The 14,801-nt window shown below is 30.1% G+C and overlaps 2 protein-coding genes across 4 annotated transcripts; both read left to right on the plus strand.

The window, feature by feature from the left end:
• The first annotated feature begins 6,430 nt into the window (after window positions 1–6,430).
• WRKYIId-4 (WRKY transcription factor IId-4) lies at window positions 6,431–8,293 on the plus strand. 3 transcript variants are annotated; one of them, XM_026029062.2, is made up of 4 exons: window positions 6,431–6,730; window positions 6,984–7,596; window positions 7,719–7,844; window positions 7,951–8,275. In XM_026029062.2, exons 2-4 carry the CDS (start codon window positions 7,097–7,099, stop codon window positions 8,108–8,110), a joined length of 786 nt encoding a protein of 261 aa, XP_025884847.1. In that variant the 5' UTR covers window positions 6,431–6,730; window positions 6,984–7,096; the 3' UTR covers window positions 8,111–8,275. The 3 variants fall into 3 exon arrangements, with proteins under 3 accessions (XP_025884847.1, NP_001333854.1, NP_001333855.1); NM_001346925.1 differs by having other exon boundaries at window positions 6,447–6,730; window positions 6,892–7,596; window positions 7,951–8,293; NM_001346926.1 differs by having other exon boundaries at window positions 6,701–7,596; window positions 7,951–8,293.
• A 3,450-nt stretch (window positions 8,294–11,743) lies between these two features.
• LOC101245512 (tRNA-dihydrouridine synthase 1-like protein) lies at window positions 11,744–14,755 on the plus strand. The gene is made up of 3 exons (NM_001346928.1): window positions 11,744–12,258; window positions 12,562–12,668; window positions 13,803–14,755. The coding sequence occupies exons 1-3, from the start codon at window positions 11,905–11,907 to the stop codon at window positions 14,524–14,526; spliced, it is 1,185 nt and encodes a 394-aa protein (NP_001333857.1). The 5' UTR covers window positions 11,744–11,904; the 3' UTR covers window positions 14,527–14,755.
• Window positions 14,756–14,801: the final 46 nt, after the last annotated feature.

Below are 14,801 nucleotides of genomic sequence, written 5' to 3' on the forward strand. Positions count from 1 at the left end.
TCACTTTTTAAATATTATATTAGGTCGAACTCATACACAAATCTCTAAACTTGTTGGATTTTTCTTCTTAGGTACCTCAATTACGTCATTTTCCTATTGAATCATTGAACCACCCATAATTTGTTCCTTTTAAACATCGTTAAGTTGATTTTGATAAGCTATTCTATTGTAAATGCCTTCGATTGTGTTCGTATTGTAATTTTTTTTATTAACGAATGAAGACAAACTGTGTTAGTCTCATTTGTATTCTAATGTGTTCAGATGACTTGAAATAAAACATCATTATTCTCGAACATTTTCACCGTCAGTTGGACTAATGAATTTTGGAACAACATATGTATCTTCTATCAATACCCTTCAAAAATTTGATTCTACATCAACCCACGGTGTTTGTTTAAAAGGAACAAACTATCGGCGGTTCAATGATTCAATAGGAAAATGACATAATTGAGATACCTCAGGGGAAAAAAACCGAACAAGTTTAAGGATTTGTTTATGTATTTGGCCATTATATTATTACTTCTATTGTTTTCTAATTAACATATTATTTTTTATATAAGGTTATTAATTAAATCTCTAATATATGCAATTCTTTTTAAATTTAATATAACATTTTAAAAAAAATTTTATTTTATATATACTTAGTTTCATCTCGAATAAATAATATTTTAAATATTTTTTTAATTTTCATCACTTTGTTATACAGTTTGATGTTATATTAATTTCCACTATGAAGAATGCACAAAATTTAAATGATAAGATAAAAAAATTTAATTTAAAAATATAGTAATACATAACATAATAATTTAAATACAAGATAACAATAGATACAATGCATAACACAATAATTTTAAAAAATCACAATAATAATTAAGTAATCCGATAAGTTGTTTCTGGATTTAATGATATTCAAAGAAAAATTAGTGTATCATTTAAAGAAGTTGTGATTGTGATTGCGGTTATACTTATTGATTTCTTTTCTCAAATATTTATAGTTGTTCTTTAGAAATATAAAATTTAATATTAAATAAAAAATTTCACAAAATTTAAAATTAAATTTTACAGGATGATTATTTATAAAAAGAAGAAAATTATATTATAGAATAAGAAAATAAAAAAAAAGTTAATAATATAATATTGACTATTGAGTAAAGAAAAAAAAGTTTTTTTTAATGACAGTAAAATAGGAATTTAAATCGGAATTGATTATCTAAAATAGTAGAGAAATTTTTATTTAGAGAATAAAATAGAGTATAGGATTTGAGATGTCGTACATTTTTCATCCATAAAGCTGATGAATGCCAGCTGAGTGGCCTATACTTTTTTGACTTGTAGTGGTACATATTTTGTTTTTTTTTCTTTTCTCTCTTAAATTAAAAAGCATGTTAAATTCTTGATGTGTCTGCAAAAGAAATTGACTAAAATGTAACCTATTATTAAGTATAGCTATGGAAAAACGTAGGTTCTCAGGTTTACTAGTCCTCGAATAAACTTTAAAAGGACACATTAGTCAACAATAAATTGTTGCAAACTTGGACTATATATATATATATATATTAATGCAGATAGTGATTAATTTCTACACTCGTCAATTCGTCGGTCAATGTTGAGGAAATCACGAGTCACCCAAATTTTCCTCTTTGTCCACATTCATATCATAAAAATGAATGGAAAATTAATTTCGAATATAAAACCAATATTAATGCATGTCTAGACAATTGTTATACGCATATAGTTAGTCAATATTTTTTTTTCCGATTTATTTATCTTTATTCTCGTTAATAGAGTTCAATTTAAGAAGAATATTATACAATAAATAGATTTGAAAAAGTTATCAGAATGCACCTTTATTATTACATTACAAGCTCTAACTAGCATCTAATTGTATCACTATTGCTGGATTTAACAGATAATTATTAGCGGTGAGTATGAAACCAAAATTTTTATTCAGAAATTTAAAAAATAAAAATATAAACGTATAAACAAGTTAACATAACACAATTTCAAAAAAGTAGTAATATATAGTTTATAGGTCGAAAAGTTAGTTCCGTTACATGAGACCTTTTAGCACATTTGGATTTTTTTTAATTTAAATCTACTCCTTTAGCATTTTTATAAAAATTAAAACAAAAAAGGTGAAAAATTAATCTTGAAACTAAAGGAAGTAAAGCTAAAAAAAAAAATATTCATAATGAGACTTGAACCCCTAGACACCAAGGTCAACTTAAAAATAGTTCTTCCACTATACTAACTTACTTCATTTTCACGAAGAGTTCAAAATTTTTATATATACATAAAATACAGGAAATCATCTACATAAATATAGAAAATTATTTAGAATACAAATGATATTAACTCAAAAAATAGGTTGTCACTGCATATATCTTTTGTAGCAGTGTATGGATGGAATTCAAAAGCTTATATGTAGGGGTGGGCATTTGGTATTTCGGTTCGGTTCGGTTTTTTTCGGTTTTTGGTTTTTGTAAATTGCGTACCGAATACCGAACCGAAATATTTCGATTCGGTTCGGTTTTTGTTAATTCTGTTCGATTTTTATTAATTCGGTTCGATTTTTTATTTCGGTTTTTTAATGGGCCTATTTAGTGGGCTTTTTAAAATTTTAAACTTAACAATTTTTTCAATTTTTTGTTTGATTTTTCAACTTAATGGACTTTGATATTTCAACTTAATGGGCTTTGATATTTCAACTTTTTTCTTATTTTTTTTAAAAAAATTATTTAATATTAATAATTATTAAATATAATATAATTTATAAATTATAATATAATATTTCGGTTTAAACCGAAATACCGAATTCCAAAATAACACGTACCAAAACCGAACCGAAATACCGAAAATACAAAAAATTAAACCGAATACCGAACCGAAAACCGAAATACCGAAACCGAAATTCTAAAAAATTTTGGTTCGATTCGGTATTTCGGTTTTCCGGTTTTATGCCCACCCCTACTTATATGCATGCATAATGTATTCAATTGATCAATCTTCATCCTTATATATATATGGTTCTACCAGGAGCGGATCCAAATTCCTTTCGACGAAAATTATATTATTTATATATAATTAAAATAATTTTGTATGTATATATAGGAGATTGTGAAATTAGGTCTTAACTCTAACTCACACTCCAAAAGCTAGCTCAAAAAATTGCCTAAGCCTTACAAGGAATCCACCCATCTCATTAACCATTGATATGAGACTTTTGTCATTTTTTAACATCCACCTTACGCCCATTGTTTAGCATTTGGTGCATGGACAATTTTGATTTCGAGGGGTCCCAACATCGGATGAGATGGACCCTACTCTGATACCATGTGAAGTTAGGTCTTAGGCCTAACTCACACCACAAAAACTAGCTCAAAGGGAGGAGGATTGTCCAAGCTTTACAAGGAGTCCACCCATCTCATTAACCATCGATGTGAGACTTTTATCATTCTTTAACATAGATGTCGACCCCCCTTCGGCTATCTATTTCTACATATTATGAATCCTCTTATTAAAAATTCTGACTCTGTTTCTGAGTTCTATTCTAATTGACATATTATAATTTGATGTAAATATGAATTTTGTATAAATATTTGTGAAGAGGAAATATTTTAGTAGTGGGTAGGTAAGGACTAAGGAGTTGCATTTGCATGGCCAATTTTTCTCGGATATGCGAGGATCCCGGAGACGGTACTCTATATTATGCACATCAAATCTTCTTCTTTGACTTATGCTTCTTGTTTCGACTTTTATTACCCAACACTTTAATTCTTTTTTTCTACTCTCTCAAGTCTTAGGTTAGGCGCCGCTATGATGAAACAGGGTTAAAAATGTACTTGTATCCAATGTTCACAATTTAATCAATTTATTTAAATTAAATATGATTAAGTCTATTAATTAAGCACATGGCATGTCTGCAAAGGATGTAAGATCAGACAATATCGTACATCTTAAAACTGAATTTAGTTAAATTTTGATGTAAAATGATGGATATAACAAGGGATTAATGTATTATTGCGTTGTACCTTCATGTGAATATATCTAAGATATATAAATCATAATAATAGTAAAACTTGAAAAAAAGAAACCGACAAGTGCTTTTCCAGCTAGTTGCAGTTCCGATTATAAGGCATCCGGAAATCGAAGATTTTGTACATTAAAGTTCTCTAAAGTTAACTTATCTATTCATATACAATAAAAAAGTCTGACAAAAGACAATAAAAACGATTATATTTGATTTAGTTTCCTTTATAGATTTATCAAATTTAGTTTTGTTTATAAACAAATCCACAACATTTGTTTGTTTTTTTAGAAATATTAGATTCGAGTTTTTTACATTTAACTTTTACTTTTTTTTAATTCTAATTTATTTATCTTACTTTTTTTTATATGTTTTAAAAATATAACTTTTCGTTTTAAATTGTTTGAAAAATATACTTAAGTTTCTGATGTTTACGTGACATTTTTAACATATAAAATTAATAAAGAAAATGATGGATTAATAACTGTGCAGAGGATAATTTACTCAACTATTTAATTATTACTGAGAACGATCGAATGCAAAAAATAATTTACAGATTCATTCTTTAGTTCATCAAAAAAATAAAATATAATTAATAAATTTTAAACCCAATTACTTACTATAAATTTTTTCCGACAAGGTAGTGCTATACTAGAAGTTCTTTTTTTCTCATTACTATTCTTTTTGTTTAAAAAAGAATATTTTTTTTCCTTTTTAGTTTATTTAAAAAAGAATGACTCATTTTCTTTTTTGGCAACACTTTAATTTTTAACTTTCCAAATCACATGTTAAATACCACAAGATTAAAGTTCATTTTGATACATTTGACATAACTTTAATTTAGAACCATGACATTAAAAAATCTTCTTTTTTAAAAAAAAAATAACTTCGCTTCGAATCAAACTATGTTACCTTTTTTTAAACGAATGAAGTATTTATTTAGGAAATTACTTTTACTGACCTATGATTCAATGGACAACTCACCTAAAGAGATACTGATGAGTTTTCACAAAATTTGCTCAAGTACGGTACTTGTCGTGTGAAAGGTTCGTTCAACAAACATGTTTGACTCCAAATTCATTAAATTACTAGTACTATCCTAACTGATTTTGTGCTTAATTAACCCATTTAAACAAACTTAATTAAACCATTTAGCCCTACAGTAAGAAAAGATTAACACTGAATAATTACGTATAAAACTTATACATCTTAAGACGTTTTCTTGGTAATCCAACAAAATTATATTTACCATAGTAAAATAATAATAACAAATTATAAGCTTTAATAGAATGGAGAAATTCCTTTTTACATACAATGAAAAATAATATATATATATATATATATGAAAGAGTTTTGATATTCAAAAAGATAATACAAACGAAATGACTAAATTTTTATTTTAACGAAAAATGGATTCAAATTGAAGAAAGAAACGAAATTCATTTAGCGTTGCATGGTTTTTATTCAATTTGAACGAGTCGTAAGCTTAAGTCTTTTGTTTTTATTTTTTTTCTACCATTTGGAAGAGAGTTTAGTTCCAACTTACAAGAATGATAAAATTCTCCTAGTTGTTTTTCTTTTCTAATTTAAACAACTTTTTTTTTTTTTGTAATAATTAATATAAGTTAGTCAAGCTTAAAATATATTGTCAACGGAATTATGCTGGCTAAAACCAATTGAGGGGGTAAGACTAGTAAAATACTTTATACATTCTAGAAGAAGATGAACCCAACCATCAAAGATAAAAAATCAAACTTAAATAATTAAAGTGGCCAAAATGGAATTGAAACGAAATTCCTTTTATTCAAAAAAGAGATGAGGACAAATGGAATTGAAACAAAATTCCAACCCTGCTAAGTAAATTAAATGATATAATACAAAGACAAAAAGATTCAGAAAAGTCAACTAAAATGGGAGGGGAAAAAATGAAGTAGAAGAAGTAATACGTAACCGAAAACCACTAATTTATATGCGTTTTACATCTAAATCTTACTTATAACTTATAATTTAGTGATAAGTTATGTTTTTTTTTAAAAAAAATAAATAAGTAAGGACATATCAATGCTATTACAAAGTAATGAAAGATCTTGAATAATTTTTTCCTAGATCCATAACAATTGTATTTTTCTTTGATGTTCTAGTATGTATGTTAATAATAATTAAAAAAAAAATGGTTACTAAGAACAAATCCTCCAAATCAAACACAAGCATCTCGTGAATCAGACGGCGTTGTCACACTCCTTTGACCTGATCAGTTCAAATTTCCCCAAAAGAGACCCCACTCACTCTTATTTCCCCAAAGAAAAGGTCAATGAACCATTACTCTCATGACCCACCCTACACCACAACAATCTAAATCATTTTCCCCTTTTATTAAAGCAACATAATATTCTCTTCTTTCACAATCCTCGAGAAAGAAAAAATAAAAGTTACTTCTCACTATACAATAATTTAACAAAAAAATAAAGTGACAATTTACAAGTAAAATTATTTAGTAATCTTGTTTTTTTATAACTTACTCATTGGCAGAATCGGAGTACTCATATAAGAATGATAGAGTATATTGGATAGCATACAAAATTTTACTTTTATTTTATGAAGATATATTTTTATGGGAAGTAAAAATAAAAGAAGCGCTAGTATATGTGTGCGATCGTATTCGCACCTAATCTTGACGAGGCAGAAGTTAGATTAGAGTGACAGGTAAGTCACCTACTGTTTACTTTATCATAACTTTCTTCTTCTTTTTTATACTAATAAATACCCTCACCAAAGCCATCACTTTGACTCTTTATCAAACTCTCTCATTTACATTAATGTTTCTATTTTCTGAGATCAGTATACTTCTCATTTGTCTAAATTAGTTACTATAATATGGCTGTGGAGCTAATGATGGATTACAGAAGCACTAGAAATAACAATAATACTAATTGTATTAACTTCGTTGCGAAATTAGAAGAAAAATCAGTTGTGCAAGAAGCTGCTTCTGGTCTTGAGAGTGTTGAGAAACTCATCAGATTATTATCACAGTCTCAATCTCAACAAATTCAGCAGCAAAATAAGTCTCCAATGGAGATTGAAATGGTGGCTGATGCAGCTGTTACAAAGTTTAAGAAGGTAATTTCACTTCTAGATCGAAACAGAACTGGTCATGCTAGATTCAGAAGAGCTCCTTTGGCTAATAATAATTCTCCTTTGCCTTCAAATTCTAGTAAAGATTTTGTGGATACAAAAGTGTATTCTCCAACTCCGATCCAACAAGTTCCTTTAATTACCTATGACCATTTTAACCCTCTGGTTCCAAAGACGATAAGTTTCTCCTATTCACCGGAAATGTCTCGCACAAATTCCTTCAATATCTCGTCGTTAACAGGGGAAACAGAGAGCAAACAACATTCTTCATCTAATTCAGCTTTCCAGATGACCAATCTTTCTTCTCAAGTCTCTAATTCTGCCGGAAAGCCTCCATTGTCTTCTTCTTCACTGAAACGAAAGTGCAGTTTATCGGAAAATGCCGTATCTGGAAAGTGCAGTGGATCTTCCGGCCGATGCCATTGTTCCAAGAGAAGGTAAACCATTCAGTTACCGTATCGATTCCATTTTTATTTATTTAATTACATTTGTTTTTGATATTATATTATTTAGTGCAATAGATATTTGATGACATGAATTTTAAATTTTAATTTTTCAGAAAGTTAAGACTAAAGAGGGTAGTTCGAGTACCGGCAATAAGCATGAAACTGTCAGATATCCCACCGGATGATTACTCATGGAGAAAATATGGACAGAAGCCAATCAAAGGATCTCCACATCCAAGGTAATCATATATATAGATCATGAATATCTTAGAATTGATTTTTTTTAAAAAAAAAATGTTTTCAAGTATTTATTAGATTCTAAATTATTATTATTGCGATGAACAGGGGATATTACAAGTGTAGTAGTGTAAGAGGGTGTCCAGCACGTAAACATGTTGAAAGAGCATTGGATGATCCAACTATGCTGATTGTTACCTATGAAGGAGAACATAATCATTCACTTTCTGTTGCTGAAACAAGTAGTCTCATTTTAGAGTCTTCTTAAGTAATTAGGAATCAAAAATTGTGTAGCTTCTCTGAAAAGACCAAGGCTTTTCCAATCAATGTAAACTCGTTGTTGATTAGATTACTTGATCAATCTGTTGAAGAAATTCAACATCCCTCTCAAATGAGAGTTCGCATCGTAATTAAGTATTTTATTTATGCGAAACTAAATTGTTATTTTCTATGTTTTTTTTTTTTAACTAAATCAATTTACAAATACAGGTCAAAAAACATAATTAAAGGATATAATGGATTAGGTGCGTTTGAATAATTCAAAGAAAATAGTACATGCATTTTGGTTCTTTATTTCACTTTTTTACTACGTAGCTTTTGTCTTTGGATGCTTAACATGTATCAAAGTGACATATGATTTGATGGAGTAGCTATAACTTTATCTTTTTTCATTTCTTTATTTAATTAATATAATTGTGATTATTTGCTTTAGATTTAAAGTCTCAATAGTTGATCATAACAAAAGTAAAAGCAAGAAAGTGACTTGGTCAAAAAAGATAGATGCCGTAGTGAAACAACCTTGCTGATCTAGATGGGGTCTCTTTCGATGTCGTATTTGGAACGGTTGACTAACAAAAAGAAAAATGGGTAGTAGTATTAAAAGGGAAGAGAGAGAAGTTGGTAGTTGAGAAAATGGGGACGGCTAATTTACTATTCTACTTACCATACTAATGACAAATGAGAAAAGTAAATCCAACAATTTGTGGTGTTTTCTTTGCAATAGGTGGATTTGCATTTAATCATAATAAGTTAGGATAAGTTGTCCTCGATGTCCATTTTCTTATCATGATATCATAATTAGATTTAATTTAATCGATATTGGATTGTTATATAATATTGTTCACAGTCGAGATGTATGAGGCATGAGGTCAAAAGAGTAAACGTCTATCTTCTTATCTAACTATGAATACATGTACTTTCATCAAAACTAGATATATAAAAGTCAAGTATGAACTAGATAAGTTTAGAATCTAGAGTTCAAATATTAATAACATCCGCAATGTAATATATAACTCGAGTTGAGAGCAACAGATTCAATAGAATTCATAGAACTCACACTTCTAGTTATCTAAAAAAATAAATCAATTAGAAGTAAATGAATGCTACATGACTACATACTTGAAAAACTTAAGATGTTGAAACAAGCAAAGCAAAAGAAAAAACAAATTAAAGAGAACTCTAGATGGAGTGAAACAAGAAGATGTTTGGTGTGAAAAGTGTTGAACCCCACGCACGTACGTATAAGAGGAAAATGGAAATTATGATGAATCAATGTTTTTGGTTCACAAGTCAAAGAAGAGCAGATGGGTTGATTGAAGAATTCATGAGGTATTAATTATTGTGGTTCAAAGTATGTGGACCTACCCTTTTGTTTTTTTGCTTCCTACCTTTAATAATTTCTCTATGCTCAACGTCAAACCTGCATGGGAATCGTCCTATTTGTATGGCTCTCTCCATCATAGTCAACTTTCGTGGTCATTTTTTGGTCTTATTTTTCCTTGTTTTCCCCCTTTCCCACGCCATTATGTTTGAAACTCTCTCGTATTAAATGGAGTTAAAAATAAATTTTATTGTAAGATTTAAATTATCAAAAAGTAAATATTTAAAAAAATAAATTGATCTATACTTGATATAATTGTATTTGTTGATACAATTGGTGTGATTATATTTATTAATATATTAATTTGACACGATTGTATTTTTATTGAGATTCTTGATACAATTACATTCATTTATATGTTTAATATAGATAAGGGAATATACAATTTAATACGATATTGACAAAATAGGTAAATCTGAGAATTCATATGCAACTCATATAAGTGAAATAAAACAAATTTTTTGTTTTTGTTTTAGAAATTAAAAAGATTTAGAGGTCGATTAGTGGAAGGTGTGTGAGTGTGTTGGGAGGGGAGGGTAAATTATTATTTTTTGAAAATATAGATTTTTCTTTATTTCTGAAAAACAAAATTTTTAGGGGTACGTTGGTGGAAGGTGGGTGGTGGTGTATGAGCGGAGGGGTAATCTTTTTTTTAAAAAAAATAATATTTTAAAAATGGATTAGAACAATTTTGTCAAACCATATTTGACCTAATTCATATTTGCCCATATCTATTATATTTAGATGAATTGTAATCCAAACAATTTTTTCCAATCCATATTCAACCATCCAAATACGATCCAATCAAACTAGGGGTGTACATAACTGGATTGATTAGGATTTTTCAAATATCAAACCAAACTATTCGTGTAAAATTTTTAAATAAAATTCAGATTTTTTTGGGATTTTTCAACCTTGAGTTGGTTCGGATTTTTCAAATACCAAACTAATTAAACTTCAGATTCTTTCGGTGAAGTTTGCATACAAATATATAATAAACTTGTGCTCAAATATTTTTTTAGTCCAACCAAAATACAATTATCTAAGATGTTTCTTAAAAAAACAACACAAAATATGAGATGAATATTGATGACACAAAAATATTCAATAAAATATAATAATGAAATCATCATATAAAATAAATATTGTAAAGTAATAATGAAAATAATCATAATTTCAAAAAATACAAAATCATGCAAAAATAAGTCTAATAAGTATTAATTACATTACTAAATATTTAAGAAAAATTAAAATTAAATTATGTATTATAATTGTCTAAAATAATGTAAAACTGAAGAATAAATATTCAATATTACTGTCATTCTTAGTGTTGATTTGGTTTTCTTATTGCATTAGTATTAATTTGATTTTGATTTATGTTTTATTATAATTATCAACATCTATGTTCTATAATTTTTATTGTACCATTCTGAATTCTAAATTTTAAACTCGAAATAATATATTAAAAGATAAAAACTATGAAATAGTATAAGAAAATATTTTAAAATGTTATCAAAGTAAATATTTTTATGGATAAAATAAAATTTTAAAATTACATATATAATGTCGGGTTGGTTTGGTCTCGAATTGTTTCTTTTTAGTTGAAACCAAACCAACCCAATTATAGTCGGATTTTTTTTCGATATCAAACGAAGTCAAACCAAATCACTAGTTGATTTTTTTTTATGTGACTCGATTTACGTTTTGATTCGATTTTCGATTTGATTTTGTACATCCATAAATCCAACCATTTGCCCCACTACTCGTCTCTCTACTCCTTCTAACATATAACTATAAATATCAAAAAAGTTGTAGCTATAAAATTCTAATCAAGCGTAAATTATAATATTCACTTTGTTCCTTATTAATTGTCCACTTTTAAATTGACACACCTATTAAGAAAATAATTATTGACACGATGAATTTATCATTTTTACCAATATTAATTATGAATTGGTGAATCAAAAACTAAATTTTCAATAAGTTGTAACTTTTGTAAAGTAATAAATTAAAAATATAATCAATAAAAATATTTTGTCATTTTGTGATTTTGTCAAAATGAATAAGTAATTTTTGGGGATAACTAAAAAAAATAAATTGATAAGTAATTAAAAATTAAAGAACAGAAGGAGAAGTCCAAATGACCCGTATAGTGATCCTATCCTTAAATTGTGGTTGGCCCGTGTGGTATTCATAATTGGGCCTGTCGCCCTAGAGAATTGGACCCGGCCCTTACTCAACGTAGTCTAGATACCTTTAGAGACATGTGCTAACTGTACCTTAACGGCAAAAGGCGGCGGTTGCGGCGGCGATTGGTTTCGTGACCGTCCCCGTTGCCTGTTCATCTTCGGATCGGCCTGTTTCCGCCGTTTTTCTGTCGCACCATCTACTGAAAGCTTTTAATGGCAACCAAAACCATAAATCTCAACATTGAAGACGACTGTCTCTGCTCGGACATCACTACAACTTGCTCTTTTCCTTTGGAACAGAAGGATGTAGAAGAGACACAGTCGTTGTCTCTGAATCGTCCAAATGGATACTTGAAAGGGGAGTCGCGGATAGAGAGAGCGTGGTCTCATTGGAAGAAGCTAGGCGAGCCCAAACTTATAGTGGCACCAATGGTTGACAACTCAGAGCTTCCTTTCCGTCTTCTATGTCGAAAATATGGTGCAGAAGCGGCTTATACTCCTATGCTTCACTCGCGTTTGTTCAATGAAGATGAGAAGTATCGGGCTATGGAATTTTCCACTTGCAAGGTATCTACTTGTTTGTAATAAGTGTCATGTCAACATTTATGTCATCGTTTTACTTGAAAATCCCCATTCTCCAAGAGCCGGTGGTAAAATAACGATGCCCCTGTTGAACATATTATTGTTGATTTATCCAGTTTTTGTATCTAATTGTTTAACATGAGAATTGTTCACCTATGTTCTACCTAAGTCGTACTAAATAATTTCATTTGGATTGGTGAAATTTCCATGTAAGTAAATTTGCCTCATGCTTTGTGCACATTGTTCGACACTACACTATTTCAGCTATTTTTGGTTTATTTTATGCAGGAGGACCGTCCACTTTTTGTTCAATTCTGCGCAAACAATCCAGACACTTTGCTGGAAGCAGCTCGAAAAGTCGAACCCTATTGTGACTATGTGGACATCAACTTTGGGTAGCCTTTTTTTTTCAATGTTTCCTAATCAAGATGCATAGATTTTTCTCATATAACATGTCACTAAAACATCATTCCACTTGAGAAATCTATTTCTTCATCATATACTCTATTCCTACCTGAAGTTTTTTTGAGCAAAGGATAATGGTTTGTCAAGAAACATGTTGAGTATTCAACATAATGAAAGTTGCACTAAAATGACTGTTCTCACACACATTTGCTTCTTGATTCCACTTTTGGGGGAGGAGAAGGGTAACAAAAGGGCCACTTAAGATATATTTGTTAGCTCTACTGGGGTTGTAGACATTTTTGAGCACCGTATCTCCACCCTAAAGTGAAAAATCTGTGTTTTTAATATTATTTTCTAAACTCTTTCTATGATATGATTAAATAGGATTGGTCTGATTGTGAGTTTTGGTTTGAAATAGTCCATTTTATTAGCAGTTTAGCTAATTGCTGTTTCTTTTAAAACTGTCTCTGAACCTACCCAAACCCAATCCTAACTGCTAATTGCCATGTCAGATAGAAGGCAGTGGAAGCAAAACAAGATCAGGAATAAAAATAGTTAGGCATTCCCCTAGTATTATCAAAGAGTAAGTAGCAAAGACAAGCTCCTAAACCATGAAAATCAGTTGGTAACATTCCAATTCTTACATTGATGGATTTGGTATGTTATCCAGTTGTGGTGTTCCAATGGGATTAGAAATTGAACAACGGAATTAGGAAAGGTTCAGTATAAACATCATTCCGATGACTCCAAGAACTTAATATACTAGCATAAATCTGATTAGCAACTTGTATAAATCAAATGAAGTGTAAATTAAAGTCTGAAAACAATGGAATAAGTTCCAATACATGAATGATAGACCATAATTGGCTCTATATATTTCTTTTTCCACCTGCCTTTTGAATTCATGTGCTTGGGTTATGTTGTTGTGAAGGGTATCCTTTAGTAATGGGTAGGAATAGAACAGCTTCTCATCCAGATCAAGATCTGTGGTTTTATTTTTGTTTCTGCATTTCCTTCTACGCTGTTTTATGCACGAAACTGCAGATTTGTTGCTATATTTCCTGGATCATCTTTGCACGTCTTTTCTATCAGCTCAGTTTGCTAAGGTACTACTTGCTATGAAGGTGTCCTCAGCGGATTGCAAAACGCGGGAATTATGGAGCTTTCCTCATGGATAACCTCTCTCTGGTCAAGTCTCTGGTAGAAAAGTTGGCAAACAATCTTAATGTTCCGGTATCATGCAAAATTCGAATTTTCCCTAATTTGCAAGATACACTTAGTTATGCAAAGATGTTGGAGGATGCAGGTTGTTCTCTTCTAGCAGTGCATGGGCGAACCAGGGATGAAAAAGATGGGAAGAAATTCAGAGCCAATTGGGAGGCCATCAAGGCTGTCAGAAATGTTGTTAGAATTCCTGTCCTGGCAAATGGTAATATAAGACACATCGATGATGTACACAGTTGCTTGGAAGAAACTGGTACCGATGGGGTACTTTCAGCAGATCCTCTTCTTGAGAATCCAGCCCTCTTTGCTGGATATCGAACTGCTGAATGGGGATTGGGTGTTGCAGGAATGAAGGAAGACGATAAGCTAGATCAGGCTGAGTTACTGATAGAATATTTGAGGTTTTGTGAGCGATATCCCGTGCCTTGGAGAATCATCCGTTCTCATGTACACAAGTTGTTGGGAGAGTGGTTTAGGATCCAGCCAAGTGTGCGAGAGGATTTTAACAAACAATACAAACTCACCTTTGAATTTCTTTATGATTTAGTGAACCGATTAAAGGAACTTGGGGTGAGAATACCACTTTATGTGAAGGATACTGAGCAGGCAGTATCTGCAAATTGACTTGTTGCTCAAGTTCTGTTCTAATCAGAAAGATGGAGCCAGCTATGGTGAATCACCAGGTTAGTTTTCTCACTCAAGCTCGTGCTTGAAAAATGTTGTACGCTCACTTATGTTGGTCAGAGTAGGTTCAGGGTTAAACGTATCTCAGCCTTTTACCTCATGTTTTGTATAATTATATACTGACATTTTTCTTGTATCATTGAGATAATTTACACTTATTTTTCCCGTACATCTTGATTTGTATCCTGACTAATTATTTGTAAGGTGACTAAATT

This window comes from Solanum lycopersicum, chromosome 2 (genome assembly GCF_036512215.1).
Source record: "Solanum lycopersicum chromosome 2, SLM_r2.1".
Classification (NCBI taxonomy): domain Eukaryota; kingdom Viridiplantae; phylum Streptophyta; class Magnoliopsida; order Solanales; family Solanaceae; genus Solanum; species Solanum lycopersicum.